Source organism: Crinia signifera, chromosome 9, assembly GCF_055691185.1.
Source record: "Crinia signifera chromosome 9, ASM5569118v1, whole genome shotgun sequence".
NCBI lineage: Eukaryota > Metazoa > Chordata > Amphibia > Anura > Myobatrachidae > Crinia > Crinia signifera.
In genome coordinates this window covers 91,530,458-91,554,828 of record NC_139225.1, presented here as the reverse complement: position 1 = coordinate 91,554,828, position 24,371 = coordinate 91,530,458, and the positions used below count along the sequence as shown (strand labels likewise).

The 24,371-nt window shown below is 47.6% G+C and overlaps 1 protein-coding gene across 1 annotated transcript in view; it reads left to right on the top strand.

Annotated features, from left to right (window-relative positions):
• The window catches only part of CHRDL1 (chordin like 1), a 139,302-nt gene that overhangs the window by 12,620 nt on the left and 102,311 nt on the right, over window positions 1–24,371 (top strand). Inside the window, exon 2 of the mRNA XM_083159376.1 lies at window positions 9,080–9,179. Within this exon, the coding sequence (XP_083015502.1) occupies window positions 9,080–9,179 (100 nt within the window). The remainder of the gene's footprint in view (window positions 1–9,079; window positions 9,180–24,371) is intronic.

Sequence of the window (24,371 nt, the reverse complement as noted above, 5' to 3'; positions counted from 1 at the left end):
CGAGCAGCCACTAGAGAGCCAACAAACACATAGCCTTTCCTGTTTCGCACGCCGGCACTAATGGCATTAACCCTACTGTTAATGGTGTGACTGTCTCCAACAAAATGGGCGCTTAGTAGACATGCCACTACATCTCTAGTATCATTCTGCTCGGCGCAGACTGTTTACGCCGCATGGGATGCGTGCAGAGGAGGGTCTGGCAAGCTGGGTCCCGGTCCATGTTGTATACAGCTTGGAGGCAATAGGGCGTATGATAACATACTGTGGACTGTGTGTGGGGCCCGGCAGCTGCTATGTGACTGGCTGTGAGACACCTGGCTGGCAGGAGGAGCAGCACAGCGGCGGTATTAGTGAGGCAGTCAGTAGTGACACTACCTACAGTGGCACTAGGAGGAGTGAGTAGGAAGGACCGCCATGCCCGGCATCACCTCGCCTCCGCCCAGTGGTGGGATTCAAATAAATTAACAGGTTCTATGTGCTAATGACCATTTGTGTCACCTGTGTCCCTGGGAGCCCTCCTTCCCCCACACACATTCCGGCACAGGCAGGTAGCTTCCAACTCCCTGCCTGCCGCCATCCCCCGGCTCCCTGCGGTGTTTGCCATGGGAGTTAAAAATAGCCGTACGGGGCAGCGAGCCCCTACGGCATTGAATAGGGTGAGTAATGATGGTGTAGTTTGGTTTATGACTTTGTGTGTAAGTAAAATAATTTTGTATTGAATACGGTAGAATACACTTAACCAATGAAGTGACTGACAGACAGGGGCGGGCTGGGCAGGGTGCCATGTGCCCCCTGGGCCACTTAGCCAGTCACTGGCTGCGGGCCGCGCTGGATCACCATCCACCTCCTCCAGGCAGCCCTTCCAGAACACGGCCGCGGCTACAGGAAAATGGCCGCCAGCCCCCTGCACTAAGGACATGCAGTGAGAGGGCGTAATGGGCATTACGGTGTGGGGAGCATTGGGTAATTGCCATCACAGTATGGGGTGCAATGGGCATCAAGGTGTGCGGCATAATGTGTAATTAGCATCACAATGTGCAATCTGCAGGTACACAATACAATCAAGGTACAGGCCACGTCCCCTTATGATAGGCCAAACGCCTAATTTTTCACAAGCATTCAGTCTTCCGGAGAGATGGGGGGTATGGGCCAGTGCTCTGGACTTGCCCCCTAGGCTAAAAGTTGCCAGCCAGCTTTGCAGATGATGAACGTCTTGCTAGGAAGATTAGCCTCGCAGCTGCATTCATGATGGACTGTAGTGGTGAGAGTCTGTATTGGGGAAGGCCAATAAGGAGACTATTGCAATAATCAATTGAGATGATGAGAGCATGGATTAGAGTTTTTGCAGTGTCTTGTAAGGGCGAATTTTGAATATGTTTTTTAAGTGCACGTGGCATGATTTTGAGACAGATTGAATGTGGGGTACAAAGGAAAGTTCAGAGTCAAGGATAACACCTAGGCAGCAAGCTTGAGAGGTAGGAGTGATTGTCATATTCTCAACAGCAATAGGGATATCTGGGGCGATATGTAAAAGGGTGGGATTTTTAGACTTTTGCGATATTTGGTCCAAAACGGGCAAAATCGCAATTTTTCTAAAAATCCCACATGTAATAGGGTGCGATTCGCGGGAAAAAGCGCATTTTTCCCCGTGAATTCGCACATTTAAAAGATGCGATTTTCAGTCACACTGAAAATCCCATCCAGATGTTTTCCCATAGGAAACTATAGAACTCGCATATGTAATAGTCTAAAGTTCATATGGGACCTTACCGAAAAGCGCAAAAAAAAATAGACCAGCTTCTTGCTGGCAATTTTTACAGAAACATGCACAGAAAATAGTTAAAACAAAAATTAAATAAAAAAAACGGCGTGCGGTCCCCCCCCTAAGCATAACCAGCCCCGGGCTCAAAAAGCCGGTGCTGGTATCATAAAATCAAAGGAACAATCAAGTTGGGGTTCCCTGGATTTTATAAAACCAGCACCAGGCTCAAGGTCCGGCGCTGGTTCCCAAAATACGGGGGACAAAATGACTAGGGGTCCCCCGTATTTTAAGAACCAGCACCGGACACAACCAGCCAGCAGGGTAATGCCACAGCCGGGGGAAACTTATTATATAAGCTCCCGCGGCCAAAGCATTAACCCCCTGGCTGGTCAGCATGGGCAGGGGTCCTGGGGAAGTGGGGACCCCCCAAATGAAGGGGTCCCCCCCCTCCAGGACTTACCAGCCCATGCTGATAGTCCGGGGCTGTCCCCGATGCCCCTGGGCGGTGGGCATCGGACTGATGGCTTGTGTAAAAAAAAGAATAAAAACTATTGTTTTGTACTGGCGAACTATGAGTCCCAGCAAGCCTACCCTGCATGCTGGGACTTGGAGAACCACAAGTCCCAGCATGCGGGGCATTAAAGGGCCCGCTGGCACTTGTAGTTCTGCAGTACAAAAAATAGTTAACAAAAACACATTGACACACTGTAAAATAAAAGTTTAATATACACAAAACACACACACACTGATACTTACCTACCTTGAGCCCGTAGGTCGGTCCCTGGATCCTGGGTCCGGGCTCCGGGGCTCCAGGGCAGAAGAGTCCGGTTCCGGGGCCTTGGTCCTGGTTCCGGGGCTGGTCCTGGGGTTCCGGGGCTCCTGGGCTGCAGAATCCGGGGTCCGGGATCCGAGGTAGTCCCCAGGGGTACCTAAGGAAGCAAATCCTACTCACCTGGTCCCCGGCGACGACCTCGGCATCCTCTCCGGTGACAGCGCTGCTCCCATCTGGTACCCGGCTCGCAGGACTTTGACAGGCGCAGAGATGTTTCCTCCTTGGCGTCTCTAGTCAGAATGATTTCTGGCCAATCAGGAGCCGAGAAAGTCGGCTCCTGATTGGCCAGAAATCATTCTGAATACAGACGCCGAGGAAAAAACATCTCTGTGCATCTAGAGCAGAGATGTTACTTCCTCGGCGTCTCTAGTTAGAATGATTTCTGGCCAATCAGGAGCCGACTTTCTCTGCCCTGGAGCCCCGGAGCCCGGACCCAGGATCCAGGGACCGACCTACGGGCTCAAGGTAGGTAAGTATCAGTGTGTGTGTGTTTTGTGTGTATTAAACTTTTATTTTACAGTGTGTCAGTGTTTTTTTGTTAACTATTTTTTGTACTGCAGAACTACAAGTGCCAGCGGGCACTTTAATGCCCCGCATGCTGGGACTTGTGGTTCTCCAAGTCCCAGCATGCGGGGTAGGCTTGCTGGGACTTATAGTTCGCCAGTACAAAACAATAGTTTTTATTCTTTTTTTTACACAAGCCATCAGCCCGATTCCCACCGCCCAGGGGCTTTGGGGACAGCCCCGGACTATCAGCATGGGCTGGTAAGTCCTGGAGGGGGGGGACCCCTTCATTTGGGGGGATCCCCACTTCCCCAGGACCCCTGCCCATGCTGACCAGCCAGGGGGTTAATGCTTTGGCCGCGGGAGCTTATATAATAAGTTTCCCCCGGCTGTGGCATTACCCTGCTGGCTGGTTGTGTCCGGTGCTGGTTCTTAAAATACGGGGGACCCCTAGTCATTTTGTCCCCCGTATTTTGAGAACCAGCGCCGGACCTTGAGCCTGGTGCTGGTTTTATAAAATCCAGTGAACCCCAACTTGATTGTTCCTTTGATTTTATGATACCAGCACCAGCTTTTTGAGCCCGGGGCTGGTTATGCTTAGGGGGGGACCGCACGCCGTTTTTTTTTTTTTTTTTTAAACCAAAATCGCATATATGAAAATGCGCACATTTTCAGGACTGAAAATGCGCACATTTTCAGGACTAAAAATCGACCGAAATCACGGCAAATCGCATTTTTTGCCGCTAATTCGCATCTCATTACATATGCGATTTAGCGTCAAAGAACGCGATTTTTAAAGGTGCGATTTCTGGCGAGTTTGGAACTCGTCCAAAAATCGCACCCTATTACATTTCGCCCCTGGTTGGTAACTACTATTTATTGGTGGAAATATAATTCTGTTTTTTAAGTATTAAGTTTGAGGTAGAGAAATGACATCCAGGAACAGCAGAAAGGCATTCAGAGACACGGCTCAATACAGATGGGGAAAGGTCCAGGGAGGATAGGTAGAGCTGAGTATCATCTGCATACAGATGATAGTGAAATCCAAAAGAGCTGATTAGTTTGCCAAGAGATGAGGTATAGATTGAGAAAAGCAGAGGACCTAAAACTGAACCCTGAGGTACTCCATCTGACAGCGATAGCGATGAGGAGGTAGAATCAGAAAAACAAGCACTAAAGGAGCGGTTAGATAGGTAGGATGAGAACCAAGGGAGGGCTGTGTCTATAAGACCTAGGGATTGTAGTGTTTATTTGAGAAGTATGTGGTCAACAGTGTCAAAAGCAGCAGAGAGGTCTAGAAGAATTAGTAGTGAATAGTGGCCTTTAGGCTTAGCATTGACCAGATCATTCGCAACTTTAGTCAGTGCTGTCTCTGTGGAGTATTGGGAATGGATAAAGTGCAGATACTTCTTCATTCGTGGGATCAAATTAAGTAAATGCGTCAGAGGGCTCAGGTATGGAATTGAGCAGATCACCAACTGAGTTGGAGCATACCAATTCATCTCTGATCTTGTCAATCTTATCCCTGAAGTAGGAAGCAAGATCTTGTGCATGGATAGTGCCCGGTGGCTTGGGTGAGGGAGGGTTGAGAAGGAATTTAAATGTATTAAAAAGACGTTTTGGGTTAGAAGCTTGAGCAGAAATGAGAGTTTGGAAATATATTTGTTTGGCAGTCTCCAGAGCATAACTATAGGACTGGTAGATAGTTTTATATGTAAAGAAATCCATTGGACTGTGAGATTTATACCATTTACGCTCAACTTTGCGTGAGAGATTTTGTAGGTGTCTTGTTAATTTAGAGTGCCACGGTTGGCGTCTAGGCCTACGTCGAGTGTGGTGGGTAACTGGAGCCACTTCATCCAGGGCTGTTTTGAGAGTTAGGTTTAAGTGTGATACCACCATCTCAGGAGTAGTGAATGCAGAAATAGGAGCAAGCTGTTGTTGCGGAGAGGAGCAGAGTACTTGAAAATGAATATCATTAATATTTCTGTGGATTAAGGGATTTCAGTGTTCTTGAGTTCTAAGTACTAGAGGACAGCATGCAGGTGATAAGCGCCCCACAGACCCCCATCGGCGCTGGCTCCTTCAAGCCACCGCGGGGGCTGCGGCCCCATAGTTACGCCACTGAGTGTAAGTTCTGATGGAATGTACTTCAAATGATGTGAATGTGAGTGATGGAACCTGTGGAAGAACTGTGTATGTGAAGGATTGGTATAGTAATATTTCAACCACACCTCCTCTGCTGTCACCAGGCCTGGAGGTGTGTGTGAAGTGGAGACCACTGTGTGGCAGGACTGCAGGGGAGGCTGTGTCTTATTGTGAGAGCCATGTTTTTGTTATAGCCAGCAGGTTGAAGTTGTTTGAAATGAAGAGGCCGTGGATGGATGTTAATTTGTTGCCAACAGAGCGTGCATTCCACAAGGCACATTTTAGTGATTTGGAGGGTGAAGGGAGGCATTTGATGTTTATGAGGTTAGCTGGATTACTATGTTCCTGAGAGTTAGGTGCCTGCGAGCGGGGCAAGCAGCTGGGGCCTGGATTAAGTGAAATGTCACCAGCTAATAGAAGCAGTAGAGAGACATAGGTATAGTTGCAGGTGGTTTGTGAATGTTGTTTATGGCGAGGTAGTGGATGTCATTCTTAAAGTAGAGAGATATGTAAAAATCTCACGTGTTAATAAGAGGGTCATACGCAGTGACATAGACAAGTGTCACATGTAGTCACATTCAGAGGTGAACACTATGCCAATGTTTTTACATTTGTCTAATGTTTATGTATTGTGTTTTGAATTGCACTTCACAAGCGTCCCGTTGATCTATCTGGGAACACAGTGTTATTATGGATGCTGAGAACTGGTATATCAGCTGGCATTTCTGGGTGGTGGTGGTAACAGGGTGGTGGCAACAGAGGAGTGGCTAGCTGTACCTAAATATGTTGTTGCATTGACCTCAGTGGCTATGTTTTGACTCTCTGAGCAACAAAGGGGCTGCTATAATGTTTGATGGTGCAACAGATGTGCAACCAATAGTGCAATGTTTTATTCAAAGTGGCAGATTAGACATGCACCTGGAGGGTGACTGTACGAATTCCATTGGCTGTAGGATTAACATAAATTAGCAGTCATCATGTGCAAATTCATTTGCATTCATTTCTGAAAAAAGATAGACCCATAGACTACTATGTACAAAGTGGTAATGGATCCCATCTACTGTAAAGTATTAAACATACTTTACTGATGAACTTTCTGAAATATTAATAATATATTCTCTTCTCAATCAGTTTATGGCCCATGTGCAGATTCCTTCTACCAGGCTTCCTACTATCTAGCCGGCAGTGCTGTTGACACTGGGCACTAGGGGAACTAGGGGACCTTAACAATGTGTGGTCAACACTGTACCCCATGGGTCAATCGGCATTGTGTACACTGCACCCATTATAAATACACCAGTGCCTCTATAGTCTGCAATCATAGCCCAGCAACAAACATAACCCCCAAAAATGGTCCAGGGATTTTTATAGTGTTGAAAAATTAGTAAAAACATAGGATTAACAAGTGGTATAGAAAGGCTTATCTCATGAATACACAACAAATCTTTGACAATTAAATCAACTTCAACGTTCACTGTTGCACTCTCATAGTGAGAGCTTCCAGCCTACATGAAGGCTCTAAGGGGTGTCTAGAGTTCAGTAGACCAGAGCTGACCTACGCATTTCATTGCTAATCACGTTCATCAGTAATGGCGTGTTTGGTGCTGGACGGATTTGCATTCTTGCTCCAAATATTCCTAAGCGTGACACCAGCTTTCAATCAAAAGAATTATCATTCATTCTTGAAAACAGTTCAAGCATTTAAGCCAAATATACTAAAGTTATACTCAAGCCAACTGATGTAATGGATTAAAGACAGCAGTCTATTTAAGGACATGAGTAGCGTGCCAATAGATTGATTCAGACCTAGCATATAAATTGGAGCACAAATCGTACATCATTATTAGTGTGCTAAATTGTTATTACATTTGCTTGATTTAAAATGCTTAAAAATAGGCTGATATTCCTTTCAGGATACTACACAATAGCAGCTACAGTGTTCATCAGTACTGAAGGCTCCCACCACTATCAATCTCTGCTCACATAAAGACAGAACTTTTGGGGTGATTCAGGTTGACCCACATACTGTAGCACATTTTGTTTGCAAATGGACAAAACCATGTGCACTGCAGGTGGGGCAGATGTAACATGTGCACATCATTCATCATGTCTACACATCCAGCATGACGGGTTGTTCATCTTTCCGCCTGCTAAAGGAATCAGCGAGTTTGGTGAATGACCTGCGGGCACCCGCAATGGATTGTGATCAAGCACACACAGCAAGTTTTTAGATGATAGGTAATTCCGATTGGTCGAAAATGGCAATATAGTTTAAAAAATCTTACCGTGTATGGACTTTAGCCTTAAAACTACACAGCCTAACCAGTCATGGAGTCCCTAATAGCAAGCCCAAGCAAGTGATTCGCACTGCCGAGTATTCAGTAAACATGCAATTTGCAGAACGACTTAGACGCAATTACAGTAGTAAAAATATCGCGCTCCACTACGTTTTACACTAGCGGCGCCTACAACTCTGAATCAGACCCCTTGTTAAAATGATATTGCAAAGGCTCCTTGATAATTGATAATGTTCGAAAATGCAAAACCAGTCCAGAGTGAGCTTCCTGGGACCTGTTCAGCTGAAAGCACTGGGCACCAACACGGGGAAGGTGTGGCCATATCTGATTCCCCAGAATTATAAAAGAAATGTGCAGGGGGGACTAATCAAGTCACTGATTACTCCACTAACCAATCAGAAACAATGAAGAGGCAATTCCCATTCAGGCTTAAAACCTTAGGGTTTACATTACAATGTGAATGATCTTAACTTTGTCTCCATTCAATTAAATTACCAAGGCAAGGGACATGACATGATTTCCTCCCCGCACACACGCTGCGAATGGCTGTTTATGCAAACCATCCATTCGTATGCATGCGGAAACATTTGCGGTGTGTGCGGCGGGCGTTCATGCAGGCGGCATTTATAGCACATGCAAAATTGTGAATTTCGCAGCTTTCCGCGTGAACCAAATTTACCTCCTACAGTATATGTGTAATCTAAAATATTTTTTAACATTAATGTTTTTTAACTAAAATTATTCTTTGGAAGGAAGAGTGCGCTCAAGAAAACTGGTTCCCTATTCTTCTTCTTTATGTGACTTTGAAGTACATTTGAACCAATCGGTAGCACCTTATACAATTTACACTACATATATGCACATTTAGACATGGTATTAGTTCTCGCCGGCTACAAAAATGAAAATGAAATGAAAATCTACTGTATCCTTGTGCAGAAAACTCTTATCTATGATAAGGAGTACGATGGTATTCATCTGCTTTTGATCTGATATTCTCACTTTTCTCTGCAAAAAAAGCCAACAAATAGATTAAATCTTTTGCAAGAAACCTGAGTTTCCCACAGCATACAATATAACAGGGCCAGACTGCCCAACCGGCCCTTCTAGCAAATATCAGAAAGCCCAATGGCTGGATGGGCTGGTCTGGCCACGCAGAGCAACCTGGCCTGGCCATGCAGCACATCCTCCGGTTCTCTCCTTGGTCGCCCACATACAGAGACACAAGGGCATGCCAAAATTCCAGGGCTGATTAAGAGCCCCAGTCCATCTCTGCTATATAAGAAGGCCATCTAAGAACCCACAAGGAGCCAGTGACGGACTGAAGATACAAATTAATACTAACTGAAATGATCAACTGAATTCCCATGTGTTTTGGCTGTGCTGTACAGTGACTCCATCCACACTGTATGTAGACGATGTAGGACTGCATCAACCTGATGCTATATCACTTCCAACGTGCCATATTCCTTATTTTGTTAATTATCACAAGCTTGTTCACAGTTTCTTACACTGTTTTATTTCCAAATCTTTCTGCAGTTTGAACCCTCTATTTACAAGAGAATGGAAAAGAAGTATCCATTTTCCTGCCTGCTGTTCCTGCTTTTAATGGATGGGTGCAGATTGGAACACATAAAGAGTAAGTTAAAAGTTATATCAGTGGCATCACAAGAGGGAATGTATGTGGGGGATGCAGGCCTCACCCAGGTGTCATCTGCCACGGAGTGACACAAACATGCCTGCTTCTAGTCAGTCACAGGAGTCGGGTGCTGCATTGTAACAGGGAAGGAGCCGGCTTCGCAGTCAGGCAAGTCTCTGGGGCAGTCTGGATCTCCAACACCCCCAGCGTGGTGACAGTGGTTCTGGGACAAGGACACAACCCTCCCATGAGTCCTTCTTATTTATTTAGCACCTTCTAGATAATAGAATCTGACTGGTTTCCCATAGCAACATCCCATCTTCAATAGAATAATCTCCTCCCAACATTGTAAAAAAACAAACAGTTTGTTCAGGTAAGATTTTAACCCCGTTTTAGGAGATTGTTTTGTAGCCCTACCTGAAGTCATGTACTGTATTGTGATATTTGACAGGTTATTGTGAGAGCTGCAGCCTGTGTATAGTTGTAGTATTGTGGTGGATTTCAATAGAAGTCATCAGCCAATCCATAGCAGCAGGATAATATCTAATGCTGGTTAATGTTGTTCAGTAGCTGAGTATCAGTGGTGACCTGCAGTGTTTCATTTCAGAAGGGTTAATAAACAGAACCATTAGTCATCATTATTTGTGAATATGGCAGTATTTGTGATAGTGTATAGAATATTTTCCCTCTTTCTCTATCAGGTATTCTGGTCAATAAGCCCCGTCACCCTCTTCCTGTAACCCATTGTTTTCCTTGTCACCCACTTCCTCTGCATGCCTTTCCCTATCACCCTTGGCCTTTCCCTGTCACCCACTGCTCTGTTCTATATTGTGAACTTGGGTTGGGGTGGAGGAAGGGGGCCCAAATTATGTTTTTGTACATGGACCCAGCACCCACAAGTTCTGCCTCTGTATCTCACACATCAGGACTGATCCCAAATTGGGTGCAGGGTTGGGTGCTGCTGTGTCTTTTGCTATTGCCGTGTTTGTGCCTTTTGCAGCATTTACAGCTTTACTCTAGAGCGGCTACTAAATTTCCTACTATCGATCAATGTGTCCGAACGTGCAAGGAGTAAGCCTCCCCCTCTTCCATTGTCTGTAGACCAGCACCAGTCCTTTGTCAGGAGCATTTTATTCATTCATCTAAATATGACCTAGGTATGCAAATCGGCCTCTATGTATGCAATCGCCTTCCATGACACACCCACAACATGAGACACTCTTAAAAACCATCCCCCTGTTACCTACCAATCACCACCTCACACTTTTGCTGCTGCTTGGTATATACAATCTTGGGATGCATGTGTGGTGTGACTTAGGGCCAGAAGCTTCAAAAAGGGATAAATTGGAGAGTGATAAACAGCCAGCCAATCAGCTCCCATCTGTCATTTTTCAAACCCAGCCTGTAGCATAACAGGCAGGAGCTGATTGGCTGGTGGTTTATCACTCTCCACTTTATCACTTTTTGAAGCTTGATACATCTGGCCTTTAGACACATGTGGTGACGGGAAAAAAAACGATCCACTGGATCTGATATCACTGCTGCACCTGAAAAGCCCATAATGTGGTCCCTGTGATGGAAACATTGTTTAAGATTGTGTTTTAGCAAGACGTGAAATGTTCACTCCTAGATCCTCACACACTGTTTGTGACATTGGGATCTATTGGAGAGATATAAAGTACCAACCAATCAGCTCCTAATGTCATGTCACAGGCTGCATGGAAAAAAGGATGGGTAGGAGCTGATTAGTTGGTACTTTATCTCTCTCCACTTTATCTTTCTCCAAGGCTTAGTAAATAGACACCCCTCCCCCATGTAATGACTTTCATAATTACTCTATAGCCTAACGTTAGATACAGCAATATAGAGGGTAAATGGATTATTGTAAGTGACTGGTTCCTGAATCACCTGCCTAATTTATGGAAGGAAGAGGTTTTATTTACAGCTCCAAGGATCAAAACATGGAATTCACAAAGGTCAACATCATTAACACTAGGATTTAAGAGTCTCCCGGAGGTTTATACTTCCTCCCCATACTGGCAAGCTTGTCGGTGACTCACCAAAAGCATGATCCTGTTTCCTTCCCATGAATTTAGCTGAATGAGTCAGCTCGAGCATGGAGTTAGATGATGGAAGTAGAAGACAGAGCTGATGTCTGATATATAAATATACCTGTGTGTATATGTGTGTGTGTGTGTGTGTGTGTGTGTGTGTGTATATATATATATATATATATATATATATATACCCCAGGACCTCCCCTTGTAGATCCTGACGCCTGTTCCCCGCTGCAGCTCCCCAGGAGTCCTTGTTTGTGATAATTTGCCAGATCATATGTGATCCCTACCGGGAAGCTGCCGGGGGAGCCCAAGGGAACTCGGGTCCGACCTGTTCTTAGGACAAGTCGGCCTATTGTATGGGGGCCTTAACCATGTTCCAAGATGTTCTATTACTATTACAGATGTTCTATTACTTTGTTATTGGATAACAAATCCACATTATTTGGTAATACTAAGTCAAATCTGGCCCTTTACGAGTAGGTGTTTCTACTGATTGTGTACTATACTGGTCCTTCAGTACATTTAATAATCTCCCACTTTTAGCTAAAGCACTCATCTCATTAGTCCAGTCTATGTCTGGATCATTAAAATCCCCCCAAATTAGTGCCCGACCCTGTTGTTCTGATTTGCAGGGGGGGGGGGACCCTACCACTGGCCCTTGATCTGCCTAATGGGGGGAGTGGAGGGCAGTGGCGCATGCAGGGGGGGTTCTGAGTGCCCCGAAACACCCCCCCCCCAGGGGGTCAGAGTTTTGGTTATTTTTGTGGGCTGCCAAGGTACTGCCGCTGCTGCTTTCCAGTGCCCAGTGTGGTTCCTCAGGAAGAGTAAGGCTTAGGCGAGCAGCAGGCACTGAGTAATGGCAATAACTCAGAAGCGGCAGCGTTAAGACCTCAGCCCCTTAACTAATATATATATATATATCTCTATCTGTCTGTCTATATCCTGTGTTTTGAGCATATTATTTGGAGTGTCACCACACCGGAGTTGTATAGATACATTTATCTGGCCCGGATTGGAGAGTCTGGAGAGTCTGGTGAAGCTGCAGCTGAGAAGCGGCTGCTGATGACCCCGATTGACATGTGCAAGGCCAGGAGAGAGCTGTAGCTGTAGCTGGGGCAGTTGAGCATGGCGCTTTCAGACCCTCCCTTGGCACTGTGACTGCCGGCATCATGGGGGTCAGTATGCTGGGAGCAGGAACATGAGGGATGCCTAAGTCCGCTCAGCTGCTGCCGCTGAGTCTATGAGTGTACGTGGACCCATGAGTACTGAAACTGCTACCAGTATCACTAGGGCAGCAATTGATGGGTGGCAGTGATGGCAGTGGGTATTCCCATGGTAGTGTGGCAACAAATTTCTGCCTACTTTGAATGCTTCCATTTCAAAACCCCTCTATCCACGCCAGCCCGAAGCATTGCGAGTGCACGCGTTACATGTCCCCCCAACTTGTTCATACCCCCACTATCCACGTCGGCATGGAGTTGAATATATAAAGTGTGGCGAGCGCAGCGAGCCACCGAGCCCAAAGCCTGGACACGGAATGCATGTGAAAATCAACATTGCAAAATGGTATAAAAGTCCAAAAAAATTAACTATTTCCATCACATGGTCAAACCCCAGTGTAGTCCTCCTCTGATGCATGTCCCATTGTATTTGCAGTCCTGGTGCTGTAAAGAAAAATGGGGAAACTTGTAAATATTGTAAGACCAGCAGTCATTGCTGTAATTGATTATGTGAACAGCATAGGCTGATTTTACAGCTGATTGGCCCAAGGGTTCCTTACCTCTCTGTCAGTATTATATACACATACTTGAGGTGGTTTATTAGTTTTGGTGATTGGTTGGTGGAATATCCACATATAAGCAGTGGTGCTGGGAGGGGGCTTTTACTAAGTTTTTACAGGGGTCTGTTACCCACAGTTCTCTGTTGCAGAGAGCTGGGCAGTGGGAGAGAGGACAGGCTGCTGCTGCAGCAGCACGGCCTCTGTCCTAAACCCAGCACATGCTTGTCAGGGCTGTTTGCTGGAAAATCTGCAACCACAGCCAGAAGCTGAAACAGCAAAGGGGAACGGTGTACCATGATTTGTGAGTCCTATGTATCCCATTCACTCTTCTGTCTTTTAAGGCCTTGTGGTACACATAAAAAGGAACTGAGGCTACTCCAAGGCACCACAGACAGAAAAGTGAATGCAATTAGTGACCGACATAGTACATGCTACTTTCTACCTGTGACAGGGCCCCTGCTACGGTGTGGTGCAACGTGGCATACCTGGACTTGCCAGCTTCAGATCTTCACGGCCTCTTCTTGAAATAACCTGTGGCAGGGAATGGCACAACCCAAGGAGAACCCACAAAAGTGACATTACTATGGTTAGCAGCTCAAAAGGTTTATTTACCAGGGCAGAAACTACTCGCTGCTATAAAGAAAGGATTATTAGAATCAAATATACATACTAAAATACTATACTGCTATACGGAGCTCCGAGACTATGCACTCATTTACAATACAGCATTAGACAGGAACAATTGTCACTCAGGAATAACATGGACCGCGATGGCCACTACTTACTTATCAAATACAATAACAGGGAAAATAAGCACAGCAGAATATCAGTTCACATAAACCATGACAGTAAATATACCTCAGCTCTCACCAAAATATCCACAGGACGGTTGTGAATGTGCTAGTTTCCCACTCAGTAACAGGGCTGACCATATGCAGAGGTCAAAGTTGTGCAGGGAAGAGTCAAATGCCGACTTTCAGCAAGGAGGCCTTCTGGCCCTTATAGTGTCTTGTTTCCTTACTATAGGCAATAGTGGGGGGTATCCTGGGGAATGTCCCTGCTAGGTAATATGAGGGTGTAGGTGGCTGTCATTTTGAGGCAAAGTAGTACCTGCTATAGTGCTGACTTCTGCCACATGGACCACTGGCTATACTGCTGCATGCTTTCTGGCCCCTCTGCTGGGTGCTGCAGTGTGCTCCCTCTCTCTCTTCATTCTCCTCACACTTGGGACAGCAACCTTCTTCAGCTTTCTTTCACACATGCCTCAGTGCACTTGTTCCCTCTGTCTTTAGGCAGCACACTCCTTTTCTCTCTGACACTGGGGTTGCTGCAGCTCTCATTTACAGGGCTTTCTCCTCTCTTCCTGTCATGCTGCCTGGCTGACCTCTTACCTCTCCTTCCTGCATCCCGGGCAGGTTTCTCTCTGCAGGACATAGATCAGAGCAGCCAGCAGGGTCCTAGTGCTGGCCAGGTTAGTTTAACCCCCTTGCAGCCCTGATCACAGGGAAGGGGTTTTACTGGGCATCTCTTGCTACCATTCCTAGGTCCTTTAAGGGGCTCAGGGGCACCTGGAGTGGGGTGCCACACTACTCACCTGTGTTTTAGATTAATCAGGCCCATAGCTCTGCTGCATACCAGACACATCCATCCAAGCAGGGGATTCGGACTTGATTCCGGCCGGGGGGGGGGGGGGGTTAGGGTCGGCCATATGTAATGGGCGTGAGGTGGTGGCGGTATTTAACGTTCGCGGGGGTGCAGCGGTATGTACTGCACGAGCGGGTGTGCGGCTGTATTTAATGCGCACGGGGGGGCTCACCTGCTGCTGATGCTGCTTCTTTCTGGGAGGTGCCGCTTGAAGTCCCTGGGAGGTGCTGTGCGCGCATGTGCAGCAGCCTCCCACGGACATTTTGGATTTGGGCAAAGTGCTGCGTCCGCTGCCCGCGGCCCAGCCAGCTCAGGGGGGATCACGTGGGCCCCTTTCTCAAGAGTTTTGGCCCAGCCCACCGGGAAATGGACCGGTTTCCCAGTGGGCCAATCCGCCCCTGCATCCAGGGTCCCTTGGGGAGGTCTTCACAGGAGTAGGGCTGGCTCCGCTGCACTACCTGTGGTTGGCATTCTACAAATTAAATCAAAAGTGTAAACCGTACTCATATCCACACTCACTCCATCAGGATACTCACCTGTGTGTTCTCTGCTGAGGTGTTCTCAAGCGCAGACAGACGCTGCTTCATCCTGCAGAATCCAGAACCACAGCCAGAAGCTGAAAAATAAATGGGTACAGGGTGTATTAGCCACATGTATCTCATTCACTCTCCTGTCTGTTGGAGCCTTGCAACACACAGTAATTTGGGAATGGGGCCACTGCAATGCACACAGACAGAAAAGTGAATGGAATTTAGGACAGTGAGGCCTGATGGCAAATGACAGGCGTAGGGGTATCTCCTCTGCAAGCTAAGATCGTGACAACTACAAACAGCGCACCGGCGTCATACAGGAAGTAGCGGTGGAGCGCATACGGCTTCCGACTTCCTGTACTCGCTGGAACGCAAGGAAGTTCTGGTCACAGGCGCGGAGCTCCGGTGGGCTGGCGCAACAAGGAAAATGATCTCCTGTAAGAACAGGAGAAGAAGTCCGGCGATATTGGAGGAATGTATAGGATGTAATAGAAGTTAGGATTCTATGTCTGGAAATAGGTTTTTTTTGTGATTCGAATGTTTGGGTATAAATACCCGGACATGGGATAAGGTCTCTATGCCTTGATAAAGGACATTGTGTCTGAAACGCGTTGGCGGAAGGGGCTGATAAACTGTGGACGGACCTCCAGGACTTTGTACATCTACCAGCATCCAGGGACGCCTGTGGTTACCATCTAAGCTGTTTATGTCTGCTTTTGTGGACATTATTTTCTGGTGAGAGTCCACCTTTTATACCCAATTTTATGTATACTGTACTTCTTTTTAACTTGATTTATGCAAAATAAAAAAACGGTATTTCTCCATTGGAGTTATCTCGCTCAATGTTTTGCATGGTGAATGCCCGAGGATAAATCAGAAGGATCCACCTGAGGACCTATCTTTCCAGACCTTAAAACAGAAGCGATTTTGTCTACTGTCACGGCCGAAGATTCTGATGAGGTCGTGTGGTGCTCAGGGACTGAGGAGGAGGCAGTAGTAGGGTTAAAACGAGCAGGTTTAATAAAGGCTGTCATACAGGACTCAAATACTTCTTTGAGAACAACTGTAATAGGAATCAAAGTAAATGGCAAACGATAAATGTCCAGAAGACAATGAGGATGAATGTCCAGAAGACAATGAGGATGAATGTCCAGAAGACAATGAAGAAGAAAATCCTGATGAAGAGATGAAAAGATGGTGGCAAATAGAGGATCCGGAACTGGAAGAAGATGGGAGGTGACTGCGGCTGGAGGTAGCTGAAGAGGAGGTCTTTGGGAAATCCAGGAGGAAGCACCCAAGGGTACCAGAGAGAAGCTGGCGACCAGCGTGACTGGAAAGGAGCACTGGATCTGAAGCCAAAGCGAGCTGACGGACACAGCTGGGATAGCAAGGACACAATGAGTCAGGAGCCTTCCAGGAAGTGCACGGCACAGAAGACTCTTTGCACTGACACTGAGTTACCTGGGCAGATCCTCTATATGCATAGAAGGCGGCTGCCATTGGCTATCACAGTGGAACAGGTGTGCAGCTCTGACCTGGCCCAATCCCCTGTTTGCCCTTAAGCAAGATGGCGGCGCTGGTCTCACGGCACCCATAGCCTAGAGTGAGACCACGCTGCAGACTTCCATGCTGCCCTCCAACACTGCCGGACCTTTGCCTGCCGCCTCACCTGACATGGAGGCCGACACACGCCAGCCGACTGCGGACACGGACGGGTGAGTACAGGACCCGCCGTGTACCGCCGCGGCGGCGCGTGACAGTACCCCCCCCTTTTCGGGTAACCTCAGGACATTTGCGCTTCTTGTGAGGATTCTTCTGAAAAAAGCGCTTAACGAGACTTGGGGCATGTAAATCAGCTTGATCCACCCAGGAGTTCTCCTCCGGTCCGAAACCAGCCCACTCCACCAGAAATTGATGTCGAGAGTTGCGATAACGAGAGTCTATGATTCGTCTGACCTCAAACTCAGCATCCTTCTCGGTATTGACCTTTGAGGGTCGGGGTACTTTCTTTTGGAAGATGCTTAATTTCAATGGTTTGAGAAGAGATTTATGAAACGAATTAGATACCTTCATAGAAGATGGAAGCTGCAATCTGTAGGACACCGGGTTGATGACTTGGGTGATGGGGAATGGACCAATAAAACGAGGGGCAAGTTTCATCGAGGGTACGCGAAGTCGAAGATTGCGGGTAGACAGCCACACTCGATCCCCTACTTTAAATGGTGGAACTGCCTTTCTTCGCTTATCAGCTGCTTTCTTATATCTGGCAGAAGCTTGAAGAAGAGCTTTGTGAACTTCAGCCCATATCTTTTTGAAACGATGAAGAGACATGGAAGCTGCCGGAACCTCCGGAGACGGCAAACTTGAGAAATCAGGGGACCGTGGATGTTTGCCGTAGACTGTGAAGAAGGGTGTAGTACCTGAAGAGGAGTGATAAGAGTTGTTGTGTGCATACTCCGCCCAGGGTAATAGATCCTTCCATTCATCTTGAGAGGAGGACACAAAAAGTCGAATAAATGTCTCTAGGTCTTGGTTGACACGTTCGGTTTGCCCGTTAGTCTGAGGATGGAAGGCGGTGGAGAATTTTAATTTCACCTGAACGGCAGTACACAGAGCTCTCCAGAACTTGGCGACAAACTGCACACCCCTATCGGATATGATCTCTTTGGGCAACCCATGAAGCCTGAAGATGGTGGATATGAAGAGTTGGGCTAGTACTGGAGCCGAAGGTAATGATTTTAGGGGCACGAAGTGGGCCATTTTGGAAAATCGGTCGACTATCACCCAGATAACAGTGTAACCGCTAGAGGAGGGTAATTCAGAAATGAAGTCCATCGACAGATGAGTCCATGGTTCCGTTGGGATGGACAGTGGTAGCAAAGCCCCAGCTGGGGGAGTCCGAGACGTCTTGTGTTGGGCGCACTTGACACATGAAGATACAAAGTGTTTTACATCCTGTCGAATGGTTGGCCACCAATATGATCGTAGGAGAAATTGTAAAGTTTTTTGTACCCCGGAATGTCCAGCAAAGCGGGAGGCGTGGCCCCACGTCAACAGCTTCTTGCGTAAATTGGGCGGCACAAAGGACTTGCCTGCAGGTGGTGTAGGGTGAGGAGAGACATGAGCAAAAACGACAGGGTTCAGGATGGACTGTTTAAGTGGTTCAGAATCTGAGCTGGGATTGAAGGACCGAGACAAGGCATCAGCTTTATTGTTTAAAACACCTGGACGATACTTGATTTGGAAATTGAAGCGTTCGAAGAACATAGCCCAACGAGCCTGGCGTGAAGTGAGACATTGTGCTTGTCTTAAGAAAGAAAGATTTTTGTGGTCGGAAAAAACTGTGATCTGGTGACGAGCCCCCTCTAACAGATACCGCCACTCCTCGAAGGCTAACTTAACAGCGAGCAGCTCCTGTTCTCCAATAGGGTAGTTCTTTTCTGCCGGGAGAAATTTCTTGGAAAAGTATGCGCAAGGGTGAAGCTCTGCATCCTCTCCTTTTTGCGAAAGAACTGCTCCTACTCCGTCAGAAGAGGCGTCAACCTCCAGGATGAAGGGTCGGTTCACATCAGGTTGAAGAAGAATTGGAGCGGTGATAAACGCCTGTTTCAGTAGTTGGAAAGCCTTGGTAGCTGCGGACGGCCATTGGGCAGGATTGGCCCCTTTTTGGGTAAGAGCCGTCAGAGGTGCTGCTATGGAGGAGAAATTGCGGCTGAAGCGGCGGTAGTAGTTGGAAAAGCCGAGGAATCTTTGCAAACCTTTGAGAGTGGTTGGGGCTGTCCAATCTTGAATAGCGCGGACTTTTTCAGGATCCATCTCCAGCCCAGTACTTGAAAGAATATGACCCAGGAAGGGAATTGACGAGACTTCGAAGGCACACTTTTCGAGCTTACAGAAAAGCTGGTTCTGGCGAAGACGGCTTAACACCTCCCGAACGGTGTGCCGGTGAGTGCTGAGATTGGACGAGAAGATGAGGATGTCATCTAAATAGACAACAATGGAAATATATAACAAGTCCCGAAAGATGTCATTCACGAATTGCTGGAAAACGGCTGGAGCATTACACAGACCAAACGGCATAACGAGGTATTCATAATGTCCATCTCGGGTATTGAAGGCCGTTTTCCATTCGTCCCCCTGGCGGATACGGATCAGGTTATATGCTCCCCTCAAGTCTAGTTTGGTGAAGACCGTGGCCCCCTTAACTCGGTCGAACAATTCAGTGATGAGGGGCAGCGGATAGCGATTTTTAACGGTGATGTCATTCAACCCCCGATAATCGATACACGGTCTCAGGCTGCCATCTTTCTTCTTGACGAAGAAGAAGCCTGCTCCTGCCGGAGAGGTGGATGGCCGGATAAATCCCTTCTCCAGATTCTCCTGGATGTATGCCGACATGGCCTCGGTCTCAGGCAACGATAAAGGGTACGTTCTTCCCCGTGGTGGTGTCTTGCCTGGAATGAGATCAATGGGACAATCCCATGGCCGGTGGGGCGGCAATGTATCGGCACCTCCTTTACTAAAGACATCTGAAAAAGACGAGTATGGTGCGGGTATGGTGGAGGCAGGAAGCTGGGGAGAAAATGCTTGAGGTTTGCTCAGAAGAATAGGAATAACAGGAGATAAGCAAGAAGAAAAGCAGTCCTTACTCCAGGCCTTAATCTCCATAGTTAGCCAGTCGACATGGGGGTTATGCTTGGTAAGCCACGGCATCCCTAGGACTACAGGGTGAGAGGACTGAGGGAGAACCAAAAACTCTAACTTCTCTTGGTGCAGGGCTCCAACTTGAAGATGGATCGGTACCGTCTGTGAGGTGACATGGCCACTGGAGATGTGGCTGCCATCGACGGCTGTCAGGACCAGAGGTTGTTCCAGTGGTTGGAGAGGTATGGAGAGTTGTGCAGCCATGTCGGCCGAGATGAAGTTCCCAGCCGCACCTGAGTCCAGTAGAGCTTGCATGGACGTTTGTCCCTGAGGAGTACTCAGGGTGACTGAGATGGTAGAGTCTATGGTGGAGGGAGCAGGCGATAACACTCCTAATCTAGCCTCCCTCGTGGAGATTAGGAGCGGTCGTTTCCCGGGCGAAGAGGACAAGAGATCAGAAGATGAGAAGATGAAGCGCAGTACATACAGAGATTATCTCTGCGACGTCGGTTCTTTTCTTCGAGAGAGAGACGGGACCGATTTATTTGCATTGGTTCTTCTGTGGCAGAAGGAGTAGATGATCCAATCTTTACAGGAGAAGTAACCACAGAAGAAGAACGAGGTCGAAAACGTTCAGAACGAGTCCTTTCCAGTTGTCGCTCGTGAAGCCGCAGATCAACTTTATTGCACAAGGAGATTAGCGCTGTCAGAGTGGAAGGGGTGTCACGGGTAGCTAGTTCGTCCTTGAGACGGCTGGAAAGACCATTCCAGAACGCGGCGACGAGAGCCTCTTCATTCCACTCCAACTCCGATGCTAGTGTCTGGAACTGCACCACATATTGGCCCACCGATCTGCTACCTTGTCGAATTCTCAGAATCTCTGCAGCGGCTGATGACACTCGACCTGGTTCGTCAAAGATTCGTCGGAAGGAGGCAATGAAATAATCGTAGTTGTTTAGTAGAGGATCTGCTCTCTCCCACAGAGGCGAAACCCACTCTAGGGCAGATCCCGAGAGGAGGGAGACAATGTAGGCTACACGCACCTTGTCAGTTGGAAAGTTGGAGGCTTGGAGAGTGAAGTGCACATCGCACTGATTCAAAAACCCGCGACATCCTTTAGGAGACCCATCGTACTTGCTGGGGGTTGGCAAATGTAACCGAGGGGGAATAATGGACCCGACTGGTGGCGTGGCGGAAACTCCTCCCGAGGATACTGAAGATGTTGCTGTAGCCGCTGGAGGGGTGGTTTGTGAGGAAGTCAGTGATTGTAAAAATTGCGCCACTTGCCGCTGTGAAGACTCCACTTTTTCCAGGCGGCCCATAATGCCTTGCAATACGTTTGCCAGAGATCCCTGATTTTCACCCGACTCCATCGGGTCAGTGCAAACTGTCACGGCCGAAGATTCTGATGAGGTCGTGTGGTGCTCAGGGACTGAGGAGGAGGCAGTAGTAGGGTTAAAACGAGCAGGTTTAATAAAGGCTGTCATACAGGACTCAAATACTTCTTTGAGAACAACTGTAATAGGAATCAAAGTAAATGGCAAACGATAAATGTCCAGAAGACAATGAGGATGAATGTCCAGAAGACAATGAGGATGAATGTCCAGAAGACAATGAAGAAGAAAATCCTGATGAAGAGATGAAAAGATGGTGGCAAATAGAGGATCCGGAACTGGAAGAAGATGGGAGGTGACTGCGGCTGGAGGTAGCTGAAGAGGAGGTCTTTGGGAAATCCAGGAGGAAGCACCCAAGGGTACCAGAGAGAAGCTGGCGACCAGCGTGACTGGAAAGGAGCACTGGATCTGAAGCCAAAGCGAGCTGACGGACACAGCTGGGATAGCAAGGACACAATGAGTCAGGAGCCTTCCAGGAAGTGCACGGCACAGAAGACTCTTTGCACTGACACTGAGTTACCTGGGCAGATCCTCTATATGCATAGAAGGCGGCTGCCATTGGCTATCACAGTGGAACAGGTGTGCAGCTCTGACCTGGCCCAATCCCCTGTTTGCCCTTAAGCAAGATGGCGGCGCTGGTCTCACGGCACCCATAGCCTAGAGTGAGACCACGCTGCAGACTTCCATGCTGCCCTCCAACACTGCCGGACCTTTGCCTGCCGCCTCACCTGACATGGAGGCCGACACACGCCAGCCGACTGCGGACACGGACGGGTGAGTACAGGACCCGCCGTGTACCGCCGCGGCGGCGCGTGACAGTCTACTATTCAGTGGACAAATAAAGGGGGTACGATTCCTACCTCAAAGTGACGTCATTGTATATTTTAGTGTCTTAATGGTATTACACTATATTGTTATTTCTCTTCTTGCATGTTACATGAGCAACCCTCAGTGATACATTGGAAGAAGGGATTTAAAGGAACGCCTGAAAGACTGTCGGTATTCTTTGTGTTGTTCTATGTATGGTGTGTTTGGTGACACACCTACCGTACAGGTTAGGCAGATCCTGAGCGTTTAATTTGATCCCAAACCCCCATTGATATCATATCTGCACTATCTGTGCCCGCAGCCGTTCTCACTATGTTCCCCATAGATCCACCTGTATAAAAAATAAAAATAGAAAAACACCTTAAATGTGTGGAAATAAGCATAGATCTTTATAAAAAGGAAAGAGCTCACCGCTTTGGACTTTTGATCCTTTGTCCTTCACATAAGATGTGACAAAACATCCAGGTCGAAGCATCTTGTGCGGCACACAGGGCAAACGCTGTTCATTTCCAGCATTTGCGTCAGACAAGGAACATGGAAGGTATGGATGCAGGATGATACAGCCATTTTCATTCCAACTTCAATATCTGAGATGCAGATGGTACAGAACTCGACTTCCTCTCCTTCTGCAACAGTGTGTCTGTTGTATGTGGGAATGCTGGACAGCATTGGTCTCAGGAGGGCCTCCAGCCGGAGGAGTTCCGCCCTCAGTGCAGCCGCCCAATTTCACTGGCGCTGGGCTTGTTACACTTGTACACTATCACACAAGCCCTAAAAAACTGGGACACTTAAATTACACAGGTCCTACAGCTGGCTAAAGTGGGAATTGGCAGTCTGCCAAAAGCCTGTGAAAATGCTATAAAAGTATCTGAATTAATGGGAATTGTGTTGATTGTAACTTCTACCCTCTTTTTTGTACCCATCTGATCTTTAGTAAGATCAGATGGGTACAAATGCAGCCATGTGCCTGGCAAATTTACAATCCGCAGACTCAGCTGATTTGTCATATTTATATAGGGCAAAGCCATTCAAATTCGGCTGTACGAATGTATATGAATGTATACACCCTCGATTGAACATGGCCGTATATGGGTATAGTGTTCCATGTGATTGACAAATTTACAATCATTCATGGTGCTGAATTCAGATACAAATTCAGCAGTGAACACAAATAACAAGTATATCACGTTTGTGGGTCATAATTGGCTGAAGCCTGCACGGATCAGTCAGATCCCTGGGGACTTCCCCAATAAAGGCCCCCCTCCAGGTTTACCCCGGCTCAGACTGAAGCACAGGGCTGTCCCCAGTGGCCCTGGATGTTGACACCGAGCTGATGGCATGTAATGTGTTAAAAAAAGAAGCATATACATTTTGTATTAGTGTGTTCTACAAGTCCCAGCACACCTCCCACACATGCAGGGACCACAATTCCTAGCATACGGGGCATTAATGGGCCTGCTGGGTCTTGTAGTTCTATAACAAAACCAAAATCCCAATAAAACACAGAAACACCTAGAAAAATAAAACTTGAATACATACTTACCTATATGGTCCCATACCTCCCAAATTTTGATGTGCCGGAGGCGGGACGTAGCTGCTGCGCGCCACAGGGGTGCCGAAAATTTCAGGGGCGTGGCCTAATTCTGTGGGCATGGCCTATACCGGCGGCTCTCCCGCGAGGCCATGCCCCCATTTTGACGCTATGGGGGCATGACCAGGGGCTCTGTGAGCCTCTAGCCATGCCCCCAGCCCCCTGGCTGCGGGAAGAGATGCTGTGCGCATGCGCACAGCGTTTATTCCCCGCTGCTTAGCAGCCGACAGGGGGGACTCCCAACAGCCCCCCTCACCGCGGGACACTGCCGGCCGCAGGAGGGACAGCGGGACAGGCCCTGATAATCGGGACTGTCCCGCTCAAATCGGGACTGTTGGGAGGTATGTGGTCCACCGTAGGCCTGTCCTCTTCTCCAGTAGAATCCATAGGGTACCTGTGAAAATAAATTACACTCACCATCTCCTCCAGCGTAGTTCGCATCCTCTTTGTGCCAAGTAGGCAATCCAGGGGTGCAAAAAAACAAACTGGGTAGCCCAACACCATACAGACCTGAGGAGCCGCCATTGTGTTTACACTTGCAGCTCTTCCCCGAGACTGAGGGATTTTCCAGTGACCTCAATCGCCGGGTCCTTACTGCAGCCAATCAGGAGCGGGATCTGGGTGAGCTCCACAGCTGTGGAGTGGCTCCATAGATGCCTAGTTAAAGATTAACATGGACATCCCATGTTAAAAATGTATTTACATTTCCATATTGTCTATA